General features: G+C 39.4%; 1 protein-coding gene and 1 non-coding gene across 2 annotated transcripts in view; one reads left to right on the top strand and one right to left on the bottom strand.

Annotated features, from left to right (window-relative positions):
• Window positions 1–18707, top strand: part of LOC134748329 (claspin-like) — a 39049-nt gene extending 20342 nt beyond the window's left edge. Inside the window, exons 16-21 of the mRNA XM_063683096.1 lie at window positions 7107–7262; window positions 7667–7809; window positions 8370–8629; window positions 11068–11207; window positions 14856–16353; window positions 17249–18707. Coding sequence (XP_063539166.1) covers window positions 7107–7262; window positions 7667–7809; window positions 8370–8629; window positions 11068–11207; window positions 14856–16343 — 2187 coding nt within the window. The 3' untranslated portion in view covers window positions 16344–16353; window positions 17249–18707. The remainder of the gene's footprint in view (window positions 1–7106; window positions 7263–7666; window positions 7810–8369; window positions 8630–11067; window positions 11208–14855; window positions 16354–17248) is intronic.
• Trnat-agu (transfer RNA threonine (anticodon AGU)) lies at window positions 6823–6895 on the bottom strand. The gene has a single exon. It is a non-coding gene; the product is annotated as a tRNA-Thr (tRNA).
• Window positions 18708–24109: the final 5402 nt, after the last annotated feature.

Here is a 24109-nt window from a genome sequence, read left to right as displayed (position 1 = left end):
GTAGCGCCCTCTGAACGAGAATCAAATTTTCTTGATTTTCGAGGCACGTTTTTTCCTTAGACTGTATCTATCTATTACGGAGTTATATCTATCTTTGGTCTGCATGGAATGATGATGATTGATAAAACCGGCCATGTGCAAGTCGGACTCGCGCACGAAGGGTTCCATACCATTACGCAAAAAAATCATGTTTGTTGTATGGGAGCCCCACTTAATTTTTTTTTTTAATACTATGTCGGTGGCAAAGTAGCATACGGCCCGCCTGATGTTAAGCAGTCTCCGTAGCCTATGTACGCCTGCAACTCCAGAGGAGTTACATTCGCGTTGCCGACCCACACTCTCCCTCGTTGAGCTCTGGCAACCTTACCTTAAATATTTATTTTATTCTGTTTTTAGTATTTGTTGTTATAGCGGCAACAGAAATACATCATCTGTGAAAATTTTAACTGTCTAGCTATCACGGTTCATGAGATACAGCCTGGTGACAGACAGACAGACGGACAGCGGAGTCTTAGTAATAGGGTCCCGTTTTTACCCTTTGGGTACGGAACCCTAAAACTGTCCTTTAAGAAAAACAAGTAATCTACTACTACTTGCCTACTACAAGTTTGGTTAATAAACTAAACCCAGGTAGCATTTATACGTCATTATGACGTCAGCGACGTCTTTATGGCGACATAATGACGTCGCTGACGTCACTTTGCTACTTGGGAACCTTTTAAGGGGCCCACTGACTATCAGTCCGCTGGACAATATCAGCCTGTCAGTTGTTCGGAACTGTCAAATTTTTGTTCTAACTGACAGGCCGATATCGTCCGGCGGACTGATAGTCAGTGGGCCCCTTTAAGGGTTATATTTTAGGAATAAATTTATACCACATTCTATAAATATTTAAATAGGTTTTCCGTTTCCCTATAGTTGATTTTCTACTTAGAACTGTCCGGACTCATGTGGGGTGCATAAAGAAATATTAATAAACAATGTGTGTGTAAGCTATGTATAATTAACTCATGTACTTAAAAATCTAGACGTGAACAGGCAATATCAAAGATTCTATAGAACCTACATAGTTACAAGGTATTTGGCAAAGATCGAATTAAAATATCTAGAGCTACCTATACCTATCTAATTATGTACAACGAGGTGCCTCCTTAGTCCTTACCAATCGTTGGCAATGTAGTTTTAATGCTTTTAATGCGATTTTTTAATTTCGATCGCTCGATTTTGTCACTCGAAAATCGGGGGAAAACGGCTAAATGCTAATTTGAGAAATGCCACTCGTTTTCAATTCTATTAGTGGAATTTAAATGATAGTAGATTTTGTCTGATACAATTTGCGTAGGTTGTTAAGAAATTTTCAGGTAAATTTCGTTTCAGGTTTTGTCCCTATTCAACTGTGCCATCCTAATTCGTGACTGTATTTATTTATTGATAATAACGGTATGTATTGTATTATTCGGTAAAGATCGAATCGTATGGGCCCTACTTGAGCAAGGCCCGAGGCACCACGTCTACTCTGGGTGAACGAACTGTGAGTCTGTCACAAACCGGATAGCTCGCTAGCCCGCCCAGCCGCATAGGTAGCCGAAATATGGACAAAAAGATCTCGAATATATTTACAATCCTTGGTGTTGCTGGGGGACCTAACTTAATGGGCTAGAGAAAACTTCAAGATTGGGTTAGGAATGTACATACGTAATTATTCATCCAAATTTTTATTTTATTTTAAAGATTCAATGACTTGTTTTTATTTTTTCTGTTGCGAGAACATAAATACTACCTCCAGTTGTTAGATGATAACGGTTTTTATACATGAAAATCCATACTTCCATACTAATATTATAAATGCGAAAGTCTGTCTGTCTGTGTGTTACCTCTTTACGCTTATTTAAGGCGGTTCCCTGAGCCAGAAGGCGAAAAATCTCCTTATATGATCCTGTTTTTCTAAGAGGCGTTGATATTCGTAGATGTGGAAAAAATATATGTAGTTCTTGACTATATTATCTTTAATATCATAGCTTCCGATACACGAATTATGACACTTCGCTCGATACAATTAATTCCCAAAGTAACCTCTAACTCGGACTTTTAATCCAACTTTACTCGGTTATTTATTATGTGATACTATAAATAAAAAAAGAAGAAAAAACAATCTTAACTTAAGTAATAATTTCATAGCTTTCGAATTTCGATATTGTAGGGTAACGTTTTTAAAATAAATAAAAATCGACAAAATTCGATCCAAATTGACACTTGGCGCGCATGATCTTTCCCGTTCTTTCTTGCGAAATGTGACAGAGACAGCGGCAAACCGACGGAACGGCCTTAAACCGCCGCTCAAGCAAATGTGACATGTTGTGACAAGGGGGAGAGGGGAGTCACAAACTTTGTGACGTCACTTATTTAAATTATTTTATTCGCTGTACAGTTAAATAACGAGTTTGTGGAACTATTATAGTATAATCATTTTTAATCGTTTAATTTTCTTTCCTAATCGGTTTTGGGTTATAAAATTACTAACATTTCTTTTATTAAAAATATTTTGATAGAATATTAATAATACTTAAATTCGATTTGCTGATTTCATTGAAAAAAACACACACCAGGGGGGGATTAATGGATGAACCCTAGTTCGAGTCCCGGGGAAGGACATAGGGTAGTTTTTATCCCAGAAATCATCCTTTAAGGGGGTGACAAGGGGGTGGAAGTTTGTATGGGGTCTCGATAAAATGCAGATTGGAAGGTCAATTAAGTTCTGAATACCTATCAATCAGTATGAATCAATCTGATATGTCCAGTCAATTCCTAAGCAATAGGGTGGGTAGGTCACATCTTTCGAGGTAGATACTAGATAATTGGTTATTAAAATATCAACTTATCTAAACCGTTCCGTCGTTCGTTAAAATCCCGGTGCCCAATAGGCGCATGTGCAAATTATACGCCTATTATTATTATTAGCCTTAAATTTCACAAAGTATTGTTCCCGAAATTGTTTTTTCCTCTCCAATTTTGCATAGTCATAATACAGTTAAAAGTTGTTCTATTCTACAGATTAATGTATTACGAAATTACGACTAAGTTTTGATAAACTGTAGCGGTATTTTTTTCTATTTTCTTCTCAATTTCTCATACTCTGGAGTCCGCTTCCAAATGATTTTGAGTAGAACGTTCATGTAGCTACTGCTGTAGAACGTAGCCTGACCAGAGTTCATTAGATAGCAGCGCTGTCAAACCGGTAACTAACACGATCGGTGCCACCCTCGTTTAACTATACTTGTGCCAAAATCATCTATGCTTTGCAACGGTTGCGTTTACATGGGATAGCTCGTTCCTAACTGGGCCACTATCATTCTTTTAAGACGTGAATATTTTTTGGAAATAACCGCCTGGAAAGAAACAAAATGTATGTAAGGATTTTTTTATCGTTTCAACCTTGTCTAAAACTGAAACCACGGCAAACATGAAGTTTTTATTGGGTACCTTAACAGTAGATTTTTTTGGTTGTTTGACGAATTGACAGAAGATTCGTAATAACTAAAACCAATGGGTGCCAGTAACCTATTAAAGTGATTTTGGATATAAATAGAAATAACCCTTGCGTTAGTTCAGTGGCACTGAATGTGGTTCTGTATAAGATTCCAGTATCTCCAATGCAATTACTGCAAATGCTACGATGATACTGCGAGATAGTTTAATCTGCATTTTAAAACGGATAAAAAATGAGATCAGTCGGTCCCGGGCTGAGTTAAACATAAAAGAAATAGACATACCAACTAGTATAACTAGATACTATATACATCTTTGTGATGTCTGGCAGGGGTGGCTGCCGGCGTATGCAGTGTTGAAACGTGTTCCTATAGGTATGCAAATGAGTCGATTGGGTAGTAAAGTTAAAAGTTTAGTGAAAATGGGTCGATAATTCGATATTCTTTTGCAAAGTTAATCGTTGATATTGTTATAAAAATTTCGATTTGGATTTGTTCTCAATCTAAGCAAATTTCCTTTACCTGAATGCCAGTCGAAGACCCCGGGTCAGGTAAAATTTTCGTTCGTCATTTCTACCCGGGCGATAACTTGTAATCTCGTAATTAGCTGCCGTTTCGTTGATGGGTTGAGGAACGGTAACTAACCAAACATGTCGTAGTCGTAAGATAAATATTTTTTTTTGGTAATTTCCTCCGCCGATATTCCAGTCGTCGTGCAGTCCCCATACAAATTGCAGTCGGGTTGCAGTTCGTCTGTATCGGCTCTTAGGAATTATCAAATTACAGACAAGAAGCTATCTTAAGAAAAAATCGGCTTAGCTACAGTACCGGCCAATAATATTATCACCTTTGAGTGTTTTTGTATGAGCTTGTATAGAGTAAACAATATAGGTTAGTTTGTAGATTGCATATTTCACTAGTCATTTTATACAAATATATGATGAATATTGCAATGAAATACTGTGAATTACAATAGGATACTCAGCATATTACTAAAAAACCTCTGGTAAAAAAATGAAGTTAACAATACATTAAAAAAAACCTCTATGTAAAAAACCATTACATGAGACCAATTTTTCTCATCGCCCGTAGACTACCATACTATTAGGCTACCTGAAGCAGTGAGGTGGAAGTAACTTACAAATATATATAAAAAGTTATACCGTAAAAACATGGAGGTGATATAAAGGATGTCCCAAAAAGGACGCAAGATTTGAAATTGTTGAAAAACACATTTTTTTTTTCGTTATAATATATCTGTATATAAAATCTTGAAAAACATAAAATTGGGTTATTTGTGAAATAATACGTCAGGTAAATGTCCTCCTAGGCTTCTTTTGTCAAAATTTTCTATGACCATTTTGCATAGATGCGGCTGAATTTCTCCGATGCAGCGTCGAATTTCCTCTTTTAAAGCATGAGTGGTTGTGGGCTTATTGGCATAAACTTTACTTTAAATAACACTAAAAAGAAGTCTAAAGGCGTTAAATCACAAATCTAGGGGGCCAATTCTGATCACCGAATCGAGAGATCACACGACTAGGAATTTTCGAACAGTACCCGCCAAACTTTCATTACTTTTGAAATATTGTTTAATAATAAAAACGCGTTGATCTTTCGTATATAACCCGCCATTTTTACAAACCCTAAACATTCAGCTGTCAATTTTTTTTTGTGTTGCCAGCACTAAAATACAAAAATGGCGGCAAATTGAAATCTTGCGTCCTTTTTGGGACACCCGTTATTATTGGCCGGTACTGTATATAATAGTAAATTATCCGTCAGCTGCTGGTGGTCAGGTATTTTGATAAGCGCCTGAGATTTTTTTGGCGGAACTAACAAGTCACCCAAGCAAATTCTCGATCTATTTCGACGGACTCGACAGATATATCTAAGGAGGACACAACACAAGTCCTTGGACCTGATGCCAGCCCTACGAAACACGCTCGCCTTGCCCGGTCCAGTTTTTAATAAACAAAACGACCGTGCGTAATAGCGTTGTTTTTCATACCGGACGCATCCCCGTCGCCTACCAAGTACCAAGCTATCAGCTCGCAAACTAGTATAACTGAAGCCTTGAAATCCCTAAGAACTATGAGTAGTTTGAGGTCGTATTGAAACTGGTTTTATCTTAGCGTACGTTCGTTAGTGTTCAATAAGCACTGAACAATTCGCCGTCTAGGCTCTTGCACGTATATGGACTTTCATTTTCATCGGCAGCGCTTGGCGTTCGTTATTACGGACAATTAAAGTTTTTTTCTTGGAATTCTTATGCAGGAATTCATGATAAATGATACATTTTTAGTTGGTTGACGTGTTTCGTTGCTGGTATAGGTCAAAGGCTATCTGACTGTTTCCGCGATGTTGAAACTTAGCTGATGGCCCTGGTTGTTCAGCCACGGAACTAATAATTAGAATAATTCAAGTACAGAAAGTAGACTGGACGGCTACCGCGGGATTCTAAATTCAAAGACCGAGAGCCCATCTCTCTTACTCTTACGTAGGCTGGCATAATTTCGGTATTCGCTGTAGTCCATCCATCAATCTACGATTTTCGTACGTATAGCTGAGGCTTTGAAGCCTCGGTCTTTGTTTAGATTGTCTTTATTTATAAGTTAATTTGTTATACTTATTTAACATCTTATGTATATTTATTAGAACAGAGTTAATGTGCCTACATTATAAACAAATTTATGTAATAGACTTGCTTTTACCTTACCAACAATCCTAACCAAGATATTGATTTTAGTTTACTAACTTATTCTAGTATGTATCCTACCATCTTTACAAAATAATAATTTCTGCAATGTGCGTCGTAATTATTAAATCGTGTAAACTAAAAGCATGCTATTTCAGTTCTAAATATAAATATTTGGTTCTTAATTACATCACTAGTTCGTTATAAGCTTTTTGGCTTACGATACATAATAATATATATCGAGTTGTCGACATAGCTGAGAGTTGCAGACTTTAGTAGTGTGCAGATTTGGCGTCGTACTATCGATACCCGCTGAGGCAGAAAATGGTCTCGAGTGTCAAGTTAATACAGCTCAATTCTGTGGATTTTCCTGCCGAATCAGATATCAAAAAAAGACGGGGGGGGGGGGGAGAGGCTTTTGCCCAGCAGTGGGACACAATGGGCTGTGAATAATAAAGTAATAATAAGAATCAGATATAACATACGGATGGTCGATATCTTTTAGTCCGCTTACAAAATGCAGATATCGCTCGTTAGCGATAAGACCCCCTGTTGTCTGCCTCTATCTTTAATTGTTCTTTCCTTAAGAAGCTGGTCATATACAACTAGGGTACACCTGTGCAGTTTTATTGTCTATACTGTCTTGGGTGGGACTTGAACCCACGACCACTGGATCACTAGTACAGTGCTCTACCATCTGAGCCACCAAGACCGTACCCAATGCAGCGAATATTTCCACCATATATTAGCCATTAGGGAGGCTCTCTCTCTTAAGCTTAATAGCATCGTTCGCAGGCGTTTCTGCTTGATACAAAATTAAAAGAGTATTTTCCCTATCTATCTAATCAATTAATGCATTATGCTGTTTCCTCCTCCACATCTTATAGCGATCATCAAGTCATCATTGTGTCCATTGGTTCCAGGACAAGTTGTTTCCCTACGCCGAGGAGCATGTTCAGAAGTTCCTCGAGAAGGAATGGGAGAAGGAAGACGTGAAGGAGGCAGTGGGGGCTTTGAGGAAGCTGGCTCTTGAAGACCAGGAGAAGAAAGTCGACGGAGCAGTCGCTATTCCTGGAGAGGTATGATTTATTTCAAACGTTTGTTTGTGTATTTATTTAATTAAGACTTGGCCACAAATCATATCTGACGTCCGCGAGACGCGATCTATGCGCACCGAAGTGTACAGCACATATCAGGTTAACGACGCCACACAGAATGTGATGTGCCGTCGGCATCGCACTCGCACATCGCACAAGTAAACTGTCATTTAATAGCGATTCCCACTTCCCAACATCCATTACGTCGTATAAAGGTGCATCCACACCGAAGTTAACTTTTTTGGAGCAGCACTTTGCAACACCGTGGCAACACCGTAACATTTGGTAAGTTAACTGAGGTGTAGACACCTTAACTTGTGTATTAAGTTATCAGATTAAAAATGTGTCATAAATGCAATTGCTACATGGTATTTCTGTAAATCCAGGATGCGTCAAAGGAGGAGCAGATTGGCGGCCTTGTCAGCAGCGTGAAATGGCTGATGTCGTCGGACCGCAAGGCAGGAGCGCTCAAACAACTGCAGGGCCTTATCTGGAAGCAGGGCTACGACAACGGGGACATTAAGGGACAGTAAGTGGACTCGACTATTTTTTATGTTTTGGGAGCCTAGGGGGGTTGTTTAGGGGTCTAGGCAAATGTTTTGCGACTCGACCGCTGGTCGCGGCAAGAGTACAAGGTGGACTGACAATCTGAACAAGATCACAAGAAAGCATTGGATGAGGACAACGTACGATCGGACGTTGTGGAGGTAATGCGGCTGTAAATGTCTGATATAGTTAACTATTGAAAAAGTTGACGCCGTAGACATCGTTAATTCTACAACATTCCCTTTCTCTATTTACCTGTTTACATCTGACACGTGACCGTGGGACATATTTTAACGAAAATTCTTTAAATAGCTTTCACGTTTACGTCAGACCAGTCATTTTTTTCTGGTCTTCACCAAAATTCACAAACAATATGTCGATATCTTACACAACTTGAGAAACATTATTATAATAAAACCTTATAAAATAAATAAAAACAAATTAAAACTAACAAAAATAAATTAAACTACGAACTAAACAAACTAAACTAAAACTACCTAAAAAGTCCTATAATTATTATAATTAGATTCAAATTCATTCCAGCGTGTACGACGACGTAGCAGGCGCCCTCGACCAATGGCGCTCCACTGAAGGCCACAAAGTCTACATCTACTCCTCCGGCTCCGTGCAGGCGCAGAAACTCCTCTTCGGCCAATCCCTCGCCGGGGACCTGCTGCCACGCATTGATGGCCACTTTGACACCGCTGTGGGACAAAAGCAGGAGGCAGCTAGCTATACTACTATTGCGGAAAAGATTGGGGCCAAGCCGGAGGAGATCTTGTTCCTTACTGACATTATTGAAGGTATGCTGTATTGATTTTTAAAGTTTAACATAAAGTAAAGAAAAGCGGTTTCCATTCATTGACATCAATCAATTGCAGTAGCTTTTCTTAATTAAGAGGCAGTTAGTTATACTGCCATAACTGCCATTACAAAATAAAATGGAGCCAAGCTAGAGGAGATTTTGTTCCTTACTTACATTATTAAAGGTATGTATTGATTACTTACAAATCAAAAGACTGGCTCAGGAAAGAAATGACTGGCAATTACTCCACCGACAAGAGCAAAGCTCTTAAGTTATGATGATTGATTACTTGGATGTCACTATGGAATATAAATATATTGTACTGCTATTGCACAGCTGATGGAGCCAAGTCTGAAATCTTGTTCCTTTATTGTAACATTATATTGAAACTGTCTAAAGTTAACCTTGGGTATATCTTAAACTGATCCACTATATGAAACCGGGTGGAGGCGGACATGCAAGAGAACAATCTCACACCTGAGGATGCCGAAGACTGGGCAAAGTGGAGAAGATTGAGTAGGAATGCGGAGCTAGGTCGAAGAAGAAGATTATAACCGGATTAACCGGAATTATTTTCAACTCCTGCTTATAATAATAGTTTTAAATTGTTGAGCAATACACTTTTCGTCAGTCGCAACACGAGTGACATCTAGTGTCGAGTAGCAGTACTGATAATTCTGCTACTTGACGCTAGATGTAGAATACGAACATATAGTCTTTTTGGTAACAAAACTGATGTATGGAGGGAGTAATCTATGTCTACTTAATTCTCTTTGGGTGGGGTTGTTGTCACAACAAATACTCCCAAAGTTTGGTCGTGTGAAAAAGGCCTTATGAATATTCCTTACATATTTAATTAATAGTTCCCTTAAATTTTCCTTTAAATTTAAAAAAGGCCACCGTCGTCCCTATGTACAAAAATGGAGAAAGACAAGATATTGGGAATTACCGCCCCATTACGATACTTCCTATTATGTCTAAAAATTTTATAAAAAACAATGTATCTAAGGATAAGTGAATTCTTTCAAAAATTCAATGTTATTGCACCGGAACAACATGGTTTCCAAAAATCTAAATCTACTGCACTTGCGGTGGTTAAACAGAGTTTAGTACGCGAAATTTCTACTCACTACGACGACCGCAGCCTTACTACCGTCCTATTTTTCGATATGTCCAAGGCATTCGACTTTGTTGCACATGACTTACTTCTGGCAAAACTAGGATGCTACGGCATCAGAGGACAAGCATTGCAATGGCTAAGATCATATCTGGAAAATAGACAACAATGTGTAGAAATTAAGTGCGTAAATGGTTTAGAGGAAACAGAGGTACATCAATCTGACTATAAATTTAACCATTATGGAGTTCCTCAAGGGAGTGTTTTGGGCCCACTACTATTTTTGGCCTATATCAACGTAACTTGGAAAATGCTAATGTTATAAAATTCTTGGGCCTGATTGTTGATAGAGATTTAAAATGGAATGGACATATCGAACATGTATGTAACAAAATTAATAGATTTGTTTTTGTTATGAACAGACTGCGCTCAACGGCAGATCAAAAAACAGCATTGATGGCCTATCACGGCTACGTGGAATCAGTGCTTCGATATGGACTGATTGTGTGGGGAAATGGGGTTGATGTTCAAAGGGCTTTCATCTGTCAAAAAAAATGTATTCGTGCCATATGTGGAGTGTGCCCAATGACTTCTTGTAAACCTCTTTTCTCTGAATTAAATATTCTCCCTCTACCCTGTCTCTATGTGTTTGAAGTCTCTAAATTTGTAAAACTAAATATTAACTTGTTTAAGACAGCCATGGAGGTGTTTCCTAGAAACACTAGGAATACAAACAGGCTTATTGTACCCAAACAGCAAAGAACTGCTGCTTTTAAGAAAAACTGTTACTGTATGGGTGTCACTATATAAAATAAACTACCACAGCATATAAAAGATCTGCCATATACTAAATTTAAAACAGCGCTTTTTAAATGGCTACTGACAAAATCATTCTACTCTATTAATGAATTTATTGCGCATAATAATGTTTAAAATTAATATTAGTCAAATTTGTATTATAAATATTTATTACCTGGACATTACATATGAACTTAGTTATTTTATTATCAATTGCTGGGACTGTATTGTAATTTGTATTGAATTGTAAAGTTAACTTATTGTGCATCCTATTCTAGTTTAATTTAAGTTAATGTAGTTAGTAATTAATTAAGTTAATTTAAGGTAGTCTTATGTAATACAAATTTAATGTATTATAAGGACCCATTTGCATGCTGCCAAAAACAGCTAAAAAGGCTAGACCAATGTAACTTTTATAATATCTATGTAAAACCCTTTTTATGTGCAAATAAATGATTATGATTATTATGATTATGGTTACATTTTTCCAATGCCGCTCATGTTTGCCATTCGTTTTCCAGAGGCGACGGCCGCGCGCGCCGCCGGGCTGCGCGCCGCGCTGGTGTCCCGCGCCCGCAACGCCGCCCTGCCCGAGTCGCACACGTTCCCGGTCCTCCACACAATGGCGCAGCTCTCCAGCAACAAGCGCAAGCCCCCGCAGGTTCCGTCCGCCTCACTATCCTAGCACGCCTTGCATGCACTTGTAGTTTGTCTACACCGCAGCTCGCAGGTGAGTTGTTGCCGGTAGTTAGTTGCCGCCCTGACAGTTGTTGCTGCATTTTAACACGTTCCCCGTCCGGGGGCCCCCGATGTGGGGACATGATTTTTTCAGGAGTCCGCGCTTCCCCTATGGGTTCACGACTTCAAAGTGGAAGTTGACGTGTAACTTTGTCAAATCATTTTGTATGGGGACAGGGAAGGTGTTAAATAGGCAACCGAGACGAAAGTGGCGACACAAACGTAGGACTCATTTTCTTCTCTGGATATTATCATTATATACGACAATTTTATACAATAGGGAGTATTACTGCCATGTTCCACCACCAGAGTGCAGCACTAGCCTCTTTAGTAAACCATAGAGTAACTTATACATACTGTGCCCTTAACAGTTTTTTGACAAGTTTTCAGTTGTAATAAAATATGATATTGATGCATCAAGGCGGTTTGTTTACAGAGGACCTACCGGGAAACGCGAATCCGAAATTTCGCTATCTACCGCTTTATCGCTCGAATATGCAAGAGTGACAGAGATGTTAGATAACGAAATTTCGATTTTCTTGTTTCACGATAGACCCTCAGATTGTGGTAGTGGCCCCCTGCAGAGATTTTTATTATTATTATAAGAGTTAGAAGCTTCCAGGAATGTTTATGGAGGTCGTTTTTCGCTCCAAATTTTTGTAACAATAAAAAGTCGAACAAAGGCGCATCGCAACTATGGTTAAGTGATATTACATCTGTAAAATTTTGCAATTTGCAAATTGGCAATTTCTTTGTCCAATATGCATTGTGTCTCACTCTCTCATTAAGCAAAATGTGAGACGCAAATACATATTGGACAAAGATATTGGACAGATGGAATACCATCCTAATACACATTCAAAAAATATTTTTACCATATAATATCCAGAGAGGCAAATGAGGACTATATTTGTATAGAGATTTAGTCGTCCACTATCCTCTTAACTTAAAAGTAATGGTCTAGGGTATATTATGTAACAAAGCTTGTTGCCTAAATACGTTATATATATGATGTAGTGCATAATTATTTTCCATCGTATTTTCACGGAAACGTACGAACGTGTCTAGTCATTACAGTCGGTCTCTGTAAAAAAAGTACTGGGGTTGACTGAAGTAGCATGACAAATACGAACGTTTCCGAGAAAATACGAAGGAAAAAAATTATGGACTACATGTGTAATTTAATATAGTAGTTGGCTTTAACATTATTTGTTGCTTGACCAGAAAGACTTGATATCTACTTGATAGATTTATTAACAACAATATTTACAACTTTCTTAAGAAAGGTACAATAATAGTAAATTTTACTATTGTTGATAACAGTTTCTGGTCAAGTTTACATCTAGTGTTGTATATTCATATTATATTTGTTGTATTCTATTGTAAATAATATCTGTTAGTGTTTATGTAAGTCATAATATTTACTTGAAGCAAAAATATAGTTATAATATTCTTTCAACTACCACAAAATTCTATGAAGCTAGCGCGAATTCGTGTGTGAGTATTATAATTCTCAGGTTGATTTGAAGATACACACTAAAATGTAAAACATAGTTTCCTAGTTTTTGTTACCTTACACATTCACGCCATCTTTTGTGAATTTACTATTATTTATTATAGCGCCATCTATTGCTATTGCAATGACGCAACTTGAGTCATGCTAGCTGATACCTAGTTCCATAATTATCCGTACGTCTTGTGAGCGCTGTTGTAAATGCTGTTATAGTCTGGCCAACTAAAACCACTAAAAGGAACAAATAAAAAAAACAATTGACATAATTAAGGGAAACTGATCCACCCTATAAAAATCTGAATCACTAATTTTTTGAGGGTGGTTCCTTATCGCTATACTACGTCCAATTATGAGTAGTCAACCTTACAGATATAGTGCATAATCCTTTACCATCGCTTTTCCACGGAAACGCACGAACGGACGAAAAGTCGGTCTTAGTACAAAAAGTACTGAGGTTGACTGAAGTAGCATGACAATACATTACTAACGTTTCCGAGAAAATACGATGACAAAGGATTATTCACTACATCTGTACGGGTCTGCTGTTTTTAATTTCTCGCATTTTTTAAAAGCTCAAATGGTTGGCCAAACTAGTAAGTTTGTATAATGGCTTACATACACCGAATTACGTAATCTGTATCATTTTGGCTGAATAAATATCAGAAATAAAATTGGTAATCACATATTTGGTTGTATTTATTTATTGAAATTTATTATAAGGCCTTAAATGAAGTAGTTTTTATTTGGTGTGGTGAAGGTTATATACGAATAAATGATATGCTATTATATTATCAGAACTTGATGCTAATTCTCAGAGCCAATAAGGTACAAGTATAAATAAATGAAAAAAAAGGGAAAGTTTTTCAAACTATATTGTGTTACATATCAAATGAAAGAGCTCATTGTGAGGGTCTCAAATGTTTTTTTTTATAATTTCAGAATAAACAGTTTAGAAGTTATTAAAATAGGCAAAAAATAACCACCCCCCCCCCCTTTATCTCCGAAACTACGGGGTCAAAAAATTTGAAAAAAATACGCAAAATAGTTCTTTACTTATAGATGACAGAAAAATCTATTAGAAATGTGCAAGTCAAGCGTGAGTCGAAATTAATCACTTAGTTTTTGATCCGACAAGACAAAGACATTTTACTCACGTTTCACATACAAAATACATTGTAAAAAATTGTGCAATGTACGGAACCCTTGAAACGCGAGTCCGACTCGCACTTGGCCGGTTTTTATTAAATATATATGATATGTGGTATGATTGAATATTCATAAGAAAGTTTTAAATTAGTGATACTGCCTAGACTTTGGTGTTGGTTGTTTTGAGAATCGCAATTCTGATATGATCTCAAGTTTGTGTTGATGTAGTTGTGGTGTTGGTGGGTTAAAAAAAAGTACTGTACCTTTTCCAAAATTTATGTGGTACAAATGTAGTGCATAATCCTTTAGCATCGTATTTTCTCGGAAACGTTCGTATTTGACTTGCTACGTTGTAGCCAACCTTGGTACTTTTTGTACTGAGACTGACTGCAATAGCATGACACGTTCGTACGTTTCCGTGAAAATACGATGGTAAAGGATTATGCACTACATTTGTATCTTTTACCACTTGATGCAAATAATGCCAGTGCAATCGACACATTTTTAGAACGCGTAAGTCCGATATTGTAGAAATTTACGTTGTCTTGTGTCGCATAAGTAGCGTGAGCCATGGTTACGGTGACTAATTTGTTTTCTAAACATGCAAGCATACATTTTTCGTAATTTTTTATTTATTTATTTAGGAAACAAACAGTCACATACAGATAAGTTTAAACTTGCAGATATACAATAAGACCTATAGTTTCCATTAATTATAACATACTGATATTGATAACAAGTAGAAACAGGGCTTGTTCGGCACTGCCTATAAATAGGAAGATACACAAAAGTAACAATTGGATACACAACTAATAAAGTACCTAAGTAATGAATATTTATTTCAAAAATGTTAGCTATGACTATTACTGTAGATAACACAGATGTTCTATATCATATTTACAATATTTTCAGGAGGAGGAGGAGGAAACGCCCGCCAAAGTACCCAAGACGGACGCGGAGAAAGACGTAAAGGAGACCGCCGAGGCGGCCACCGCGGCCGTCGCGCCTGACACTAAACCGGAGAAGATGGAGGTCGAGGCTCCCGCACCCGCCGCCGCCGCAGAGGAGCCCGGCGAGGTGGTCACCACCATCGAGGAGATCACCGACTCCAACGAGGCCGGCGACGCACCCATGCTCGACGTCGAACCCGTAGTGGAGGAGGACACCAAGACTGAAGAGAAACAGACTGACGCTATCAGTGGCCTCGCTAAGGCCAAACCTGAAAATGGCGAAACTGATGCGAAACCAAAGGAAGATGTGAAGAAGGAGAACGGGGAGGCCGAGGAGACCCCTCCCGCCTCCACACCGGTCATCGAGGAGGTCACCCTCGAGAAGGACGCGCTCGCCGATGTAGTGGATGATCCAGTGCCAGTTGTCGAGGAGCCCCCGGCGGCCGAGGACATGGAGGTGCTCCAGAACGTCGGGGAGGTGCTCGACAAAGAGTGCGACGAGATCCTCTCCAAGGTGCAGGACGTCACAAACTTAGATAGTATCCCCGTTAAACCCCTCCTGAACCCCATCGCCGAGGAGACTATGGAGACTGAAAATACAGATACCAACGATATTGTCGAAAGAATACTAGATACCGAGTTGGAGCTAGAAATGAAACAAAACGAGATTTTGAATTCGGCGGCCGGCAAGGATAGTGAGGCTAAAGCGAAAAATAGTGTTGACGATGAGGCTGATGTCAAACAGGCTAACGGAGTAGAGGATAAAACTGCGGACAAAATTGTACAATCGGAAAAGAAAGAGGGGAGTAGTTCTGTGGAAGTCGCGACGGAAGTAAAACCAGACGTGAGATGTGTAGAAACACAGGTAGAACATAAAGAGATCGTGGAAACCGGATCCGCAACAGAAAGTAAAGAGGCAGAGAATGTAAAGGTGACTGAAAAAGAGGAAACGCCCGAGAAAACTGTTGAAGAGAGCAAAGTCGAGAAAAACAAAACAGAGTCTGAAACTATCGAAGAGAGGAAGCCCGTAGAGAAAAAACCGGTAGAAAGCTCGGCCGTAGAACCCCAGCCCGCCGACAGCGCGACCGCCGAACAAAAGGAAAACGAAACTAGCAAACCGAAAGAAACGAGCAAACCGGAAGAAGCGAGCAAACCGGACGAAACGAGCAAACCGGACGAAACTAGTGAACCACGAATGAACGGCAAAGCGACAAACGGGGACGCGCCTAAAATGAATGGAGACTCCGAAGACGCCAGCTCTAGACTTCCAGTCGTGAACGGCAAAGCGACAGAGAACGGGGCTAACGGCGACTCCATGGACGCCTCGCAAGGGCAGGCGCAGGCGCAGGCGCAGGGCGACGGCAAGGCGGAGGAGCCCGCCGACATCAAGCTCAAGGCCGCCCCGCCCGTCGACTCCACACCGACCATCGAACAGCCCACGGAAGCATAAAGCTGACACGGTATGTATACACTATTCTGCTTATTACCTCACTTTTTTGAAAGTGACTGCTAGTATGTCGGTGCTTTCTTTGTATGCTCGACGCGAGCAAGCCTCACCTGTCTCATTTCAACGTATAAGTGCGTCCCGTAGATGTTTGCTTTAGATTAGCGAGCATGGAAACGCACCATGACATAGTAGGTTCAATACCATATCGTCAGGTGACTAGCAAAATTCACTAATTACTGAAAAATAATTAAACAAAATTCAACCTTATTCGGATAATAATACGGTTCACTATGGCTATGAACTTGTGGTGGTACTTAGCGACTTTTGCTTGTCACTCGACGATATGTTAGATCATTCTGCTGTGTATTCGAGTCCTCCCGGCGTTAATATAAAATGAGCATTCTTTTTCTTCCTGCCACTTATTATTTGAGCTGCCTGACAGCTAAATCTACATGAAATGTTCAAACTTTTTGAATAAACTTCTTCTATTATTATTATTATTTATCGGCTCACATTTTTTGATGACATAGAGATACAATAATATAGAGATGAAATGTGGGTGGGGGGAGGTGACCGAACGAGACGCTCTTATGGACCTTTCAGTAGGAGTGGCAGAGGAAGCGTTATTATTGTTTTTCCTTCAGTGATTTTTATTTATTTCTCACCATGAATTTAGTATGGTTTACGGGGGGTAACCCGACCAAATTACGTAGGTGGTTTTCGGTATGTTGTCAGTAATCTTAAAACGTGTTTTTAATTTTGTCGCATTGCGTACGTTCTGTCCCTCACGGGCGCACGCGTATAGCACATCTATATTATACTAGAAGCTATGCTTGATGACCAATTTATAATCCCTTCACAAGAACAAAACTTATCAAATAGTAACTATTAACATGTTATATTTCCAGAGGATGGCGAACGGATTTGTAGGGCTTCGTAAAGTGTATGGTCCACATCGGAATGACAAGACTGAGGTTGCTTCCACGCTGAACGGCATCACTTCCTAGTTTATACGTGTATTAAAATTTAACTGTGTACTACGCGGCGGCCGCCCGTGCCTGCTACCCGTGTGAACTAATTAAAACACAATAATTTAAGTCTATTTTTAAAGCGACTGACACGTTATTTGGTATATAAAAATGTCATTATTGATATAAGAAATACAGAATACTCGGATATGCTTAGCTTACATTTTCTTTTTTACTGAATCTCATTAGAAATTAATTCATATACAACGCACATTTTTGTCATTCTGGAGGTGCCAAATAAATCCTCAAACGACGATGTTTCGTTAAGCATGTCTGAGTGTTTCGTTCGCTTGCACATTCCTTCGTACGCTAATTGTGATGTGTTGATATCCGGGCAGAAGGCACGGGCCGCCTCAGTTTCTCGTATGTGACTAAGGTAACTATTCATAAGTATTAACTGTATTGTGATTCTTATTCTGTATTGAATTTCCTAAATTTCATCCACTGCCCAACTGATTGTATGGTTTCATTTGAAGTTGGATTATAAAATTGTACTGTGATAGATAAAATGGTGTGGTGCTTGTGATTTGGAGGCTGTGCTAGTGTGGTACGGTACGTGGTATACAGGGATAGACTTGGTTTTTGTTTCCTACTTGTTTAAGCTCTAACGCACACTTCGTGATGTCAATTATTTTAATGTTTTATTTCAACGACTTTCTGCCATGGTGCATATTATATTTTAAATATTTGATTGCTCGTTCGTCTTTATAGACCATTATTGATGTAAGTTTTTTTTATGATTTATGTAGCTTTAAATGTAATTTCTTTAGCTTTAAGACTGTCTTGTTAGGATGCCGTGCGGGAACAATTTTATGAACCAACTTAAAATGAAAAACTATTATTTTGGTCTAGACTGATTTTTTAATAATTTAATTAAGTTTATAATACCATTTCGCCATACAGTTGGGTCACACGTGGTCTATAGCCTACGCGAGGAGGGCCCGGCGAATGTTAAGTCTGCCTAGACTTGTGGCAGGGGCAAGGCGAAAAACAGAAAAAAGAAATCGTCGTATACCTACAACTTTTATACAAACTTTTTTTTTAATTTTCCGCCTTTCCTGCTGACACAAATATCTGACAAAGACAATTCGCAGTAGTTCTGTAGAACTTTAGTTTTTCCAACAAGACTAGTTGTATAGACAAAGACGGAAACTGCCCGCGTAGGCTGTAGACTACGTCTGTAAGATAAGCTCCTTACGATTAATATTAAGAAAACATACTATATCTAGTTCATACATTTTCTACGTCGAAAATGGACAGGTCTTGAACGTAATTGAAATAATTTAATTGTCATGATTGCATTATGACGTTGAAATATAATGGAAGTAGAATTTTTAAACGTGTATTTTATTTCACTACTGCCCTTTAGTTTGTTTCTTTATATTTTACTAGCGACCCGCCTTTGCACTGGTTGTTCAACTAATTCACACAAAACCTTTACAAATTATACATATAACCATTCCTCTTCAGTCACTATCTATTAAAAAAAAACCGCATCAAAATCCGTTGCGTAGTTTTAAAGATCTGATCATACATAGGGACAGACGGACGGACAAACAGCGGAAAGCGACTTTGTTTTATACTATGTAGTGATTTATTATAATATAGGTACAGCCATATGCGATAGTGTAGTAAAATTGTAATTTTTAATCTTGATATAGTTAGCCAGGAACCATTTGCATTTTGACATGGCTATTTTTTATACTTAAACATTTTACACGCCAACATTATTGTTTTAATACTTGATTCAGAATCCTAGATGGATGGCACTTGTCCAATGTGTATCACATTTTGCTTAGTGAGGAGACAGACTCAATGCACATTGGACCAAGGAATTTGACAGGTGACAACCTTAGTCACTAGGTGTAACCGCGATTAGCAAATTCTGACTACTTTAGGATGATTGGTTGGGCCAGGATCCATGACACGATACTCTTCCAGTCTTTGTTCAGTTACGTTACAGAATTGCATGCAATATTTTTTCTAGGACCCTAGATTAGTAGTTTTTGTTTAGTTACCAAAGTGCATGCTAGGTGGCGCTGTTTCGTGTTCTGGAAATCCTGAATCGTGCTATTAAGTTTTCTCCTGGGATAACGACCCCAGACTCCGTTTTTGTTTAGTTACCAAAGTGCATGCTAGATGGCGCTGTTCCGTGTTTTGGAAATCCTGAATCGCGCTATGAAAAATTTTCCTGGGATAACGACCCCAGACAGACAGTCTTTGTTCAGTTACATTACAGAATTGCATGCAATATTTTTTCTAGGACCCTAGATTAGTAGTTTTTGTTTAGTTACCACATTGCATGCTTTTGCTAGGACCCCAGATTAGTAGTTTTTGTTTAGTTACCAAAGTGCATGCTAGGTGGCGCTGTTTCGTGTTCTGGAAATCCTGAATCGCGCTATTAAGTTTTCTTCTGGGATAACGACCCCAGACTCAGTTTTTGTTTAGTTACCAAAGTGTATGCTAGGTGGCGTTGTTTCGTGTTCTGGAAATACTGAATCGCGCTATTAATATTTTTTCCTGGGATAATGAAGTTTTAGACCGCGTGGTAGGAGCATATATCGTCATCCCGGGTATACTTTGTCAGATGATAGTTTAAATGCTATCATGAATTAAAAAAATACTCAGCCGGTTGTATCGCGGTGGAAAGAACGTCAGTCGATGACATGAACATGTACAAAATTTTTTTTTTCAGTCATCGCCTCCCGATTGATATTGTGTCAGATGATAGTTTGACCGTCAGCCGGTTGTATCGCGGTGGAACTACCGTCAGCTGGTCACAGGAACATTTAAAAAATATGTCCGCAAAGTACGCGTAATCCGTTTATTGAAACGCCTGATGGAATGCTACATGCAAAGTTTTATGATTTTGTTATCACTATCATAAAAAGGTAAAGCGCTTATTTTTTACATGTTCATGCGACCAGCTGACGATCTTTCTACCGCGATACAACCGGCTGACGATTTTTTAAATTCACAATAGCATCTAAACTTTCATCATTCATCTGACAAAGTATCAAACGGGGGGCGATGATAATTTTTTGGCGTTTATTTTTTTACGTGTTTCGGTGGCTGCCATTCCTCAACCCACCAACGGAGCGGCAGCTGACGTCCATGTGGGTTCATCATACAATAGCCGTTAACCACTACGAGTTATCGCCCGCGAAGCGATTGCTCATGGAAATCTGTTCCTGGCTCGCGGTCTATATGAACCCAGCAGACTCGTAGTTTATGTTTAGTTACCAAGGAGAATGCTAGATGACGCTCTTCCGCGTTCTGGAAATCATATAATAATCTCTTCGATTGGCTTACGAAATCCTAATGCCTGATAACGTGATAACGCTCTATCACAATTGAGTCGCTTAACTTCAAACTGGTAAATCCATCTGTCAGATAATGCGATTTTGGTATTAAGAAAAGGTAATAAGGTAGATATTTGCTGAGAGGGTCGAATGGATTTACCCGAGTTTGAAGCTAAGCGACACAATTGCTGAATCGCTATTATTTTCTCGGGACGGGACAATGACGCCTCGGACTTTACCTTAATACGGCCTATTCCTACATTAATAAATTCTTAAAGCGTGTCTGTCTAAGAATCATATTACATGCATACGGTGGCCCAAAATTACGTTCATAAAGATATTTTAAGATTTTTTTTAAAATGTCATTAAAAGTTTAAAATACAATCATTTAACTAAAACAAAACATATTATTTTAAAAATATTATTAGTTAAAATTATCAACAATATGCTTCTGTTACAATTTTTGTCAACGTAATGTTGGTCCAACCTATACACAAACGAAAACCTACCTATCTACCTCTTTGTCCGTCGGATGACTACCTCCGTAACCAACGCAGTAAATTTGGTTGGCGACGCAAATACGAGTAGGTACTGTAGGTAGTCTCGCGAAGCGAGACGAGGTGATGTGGAGGTTACGAACAAAAAGTATTCTCGTCGCGCATTCGTATTGCACGACTGCGAGCGAGACGAGTCGGGTAAACCAGTGTAACAAGACCGCTAGATTATTTTTGTTAACCGACTTCAATTTCATAAAAGGAGGAGGTTTTGTATTCGTTTGTGGCTTTTATTATGTACGTTCACCGATTACTCCAACACCCGTTGTCCGATTTGAGTACCTAACTCTTTTTTTATGTTGGATAGGAGTTACCTCCAAGGTGGTCCCATATTAATTTGGCTCTGATCTGATGATGGGATCCATGAGGAATTGAGGGAACTCCTCATTCTTTTAAGGCACGTGTATGATTTGGGTGTTTTCTTCGCGTATTAACCGTGGTCCCACTGCTTTGTACTACAGTGGGTCCACGGGTATTTATTTTTACCCGTTGTCCCATCGTTCTAAATAGGGGTTTACGGGTAATTTATTTTAAAAACATGCTTAAAGGATGACTAAAAATTCGGCCTCCTTATATAACACACAAGAGTATAAGACAAACTAACACGACTGAGTATTTTTAGTTTAAGGGAGTTACAACGAAACTAATGGGGTTGACAACTGTCAAAGGTTTTTATAGATGGCGCCAGCACAGGTTTTACCAGTCGGTTGTCTCTAGTTATGGGATTTAGCATCCAGACCATAAAATTCTGACCGCTAGCTCCAGCCATTGGCTCTAGTGGGAAATAAGCTTCACACTGGTTTGGGCTTGCTGGTGCCTTCGCATTACGAGGTGAAATATTGATGATTGAGGGTTGTGATCTCCAGCAAGCCAGTAAAAAAATCCTTAAGTGGGTAATCTAACATTACCATCGGTGTTGCTAAAGCAGGCGACTCGAGCCAGCCAGTATATACTAATACTTATATTGTGATTTGTGACCGTACCGATCCGTACTGTATGTGCAGGATCGCGCACTGCTTCATCTGAATATTCGACTAACGAGGTGACGTCTGTAGGTAAAGTCCGCTCTAGACTAGTGCGTGAAACGCAGATGAAATCAAACCACTTGTCCCATTTGTCCCCGCCCCACGTGACCGCCGCCATACGTGAGGCGGGGTCAGATGAGAATGATTCTACGAATGCACCTATTCCCATTTGTGGCCGGCAGAGACAAATCGAAATATACCGAAATCTGAGGCATCTATTAGTCGTGGAACAATTCACTAATGCGAGTGAAAAATGTGAGAAACTTCTCTACACTTAGGTATATTACTTCGCGACAGAGTTGGTGCGTGATTCGCACGAACCAAGTCTAGAGCCGTCTTAATACCAAACCGATACAAAAGACTGTATTCCCAATCATAAAGCGAGCGCGGGCGTTACCATCAACAATGACCAGCTGACTCAACTTAGAGAACTTAGTAATCAGACGGCGTTCTATACTGGTTCAGCACGTAAAGTTTCTAACGCCTTCCTGTATTTAGTAACTGACAAGACAGACGCCGCAATACGTGAGATAGTTAGACCAAGAAAAGTTTGCTGAAGATTGACGTTTAAAATAACACTTCTTGCACTGCGTGTATCAAAATCGTTGCAAACTTGTTTTGGACTAACTTTAACACGATTGCTTGGCGATTGGAACGCGCCTCGGCATTGCGGTCGAGGAACGGAACGCACCGGGCGTGAACCAGCGCGCGCTAGTGGGCGCCTATTCTGTACACGAAAGCACCACGTAACACGCAATGGAATAACCGTTTGGTAGCTCGCGCGTCTAGAACTTCGTCGGGGAGAATACAATTTAGGTACTTATAACCTCTAAAACTTATTGAAGTGTCTCCGGAGGGCATACTGCGAAAAACGAAAATCAACAATTCGTTAGTTTCTAGGGTTCCGTACCCAAAGGGTAAAAACGGGACCCTATTACTAAGACCGCTGTCCGTCTGTCTGTCACCAGGCTGTATCTCATGAACCGTGATAGCTAGACAGTTGAAATTTCACAGATGATGTATTTCTGTTGCTGCTCTCGGCGGCGCTGTGGGTCCCGTTTTTACGCTTTGGGTACAGAACCCTAATAATAGGGCCCCGTTTTTACCCTTTGGGTACGGAACCCTAATAGTAAAATGTTCAAAACGGCTCTATAGCTAGTGGTATATCACACAACTGTTCGGGCCGCACCGAGTAATAAAATAAAGGTCACTTAACCTTAGGGAAGGACAACATTAAACATCGTTAGGGTGGTATTAATTACACCTGTCGAATCTTTATCTAATGTGCATTGCGTCTCACTCTCTCATTAAGCAAAATGTAAGACGCAAATACACATTGAACCAAGATATTGGAAGGTGGAATACCATCCTTAGATACTGAAATTCTGAATGTAGTATAGGTAGTACCCACCAATACCTACGTATTTGTGGTATTTTCTATAAAAAGGGACCTTATTGTCGAATGCGCTTACGCCATTATTAACAATGCTCCGATATAAATACAATGCCGCGCGACGCCATCGACAATAAGGTCCGTTTTCATAGAAAATGCCCTATTTAACCTATTAAAATTATATTGATCAGACCCCATATGGAGTACTGCTGTCGCCTTTGGGCAGGAGCACCTGGATGCCAGCTTGGACCCTTCGACTCAGTCCAAAGGCGCGCTGTACGAATCGTCGACGATCCCAAACTCACAAGCGGTATTGAACCTTTAAGTCTAAGGAGACCTAAACTTCGCCTCCTTGTGCGTGTTCTACCGCTTGTACAATGGGCTGTGTTCTGAAGAATTGTTTGACATGATGCCAACGGCCGCTTTCTATCACCGCACCGCTCGCCATCGGCAGGGTGTTCATCCGC

Source organism: Cydia strobilella, chromosome 16 (genome assembly GCF_947568885.1).
Source record: "Cydia strobilella chromosome 16, ilCydStro3.1, whole genome shotgun sequence".
NCBI lineage: Eukaryota > Metazoa > Arthropoda > Insecta > Lepidoptera > Tortricidae > Cydia > Cydia strobilella.
Note: the sequence above shows the minus strand (reverse complement) of the source record. Positions and strands in the feature narration are given on the sequence as shown.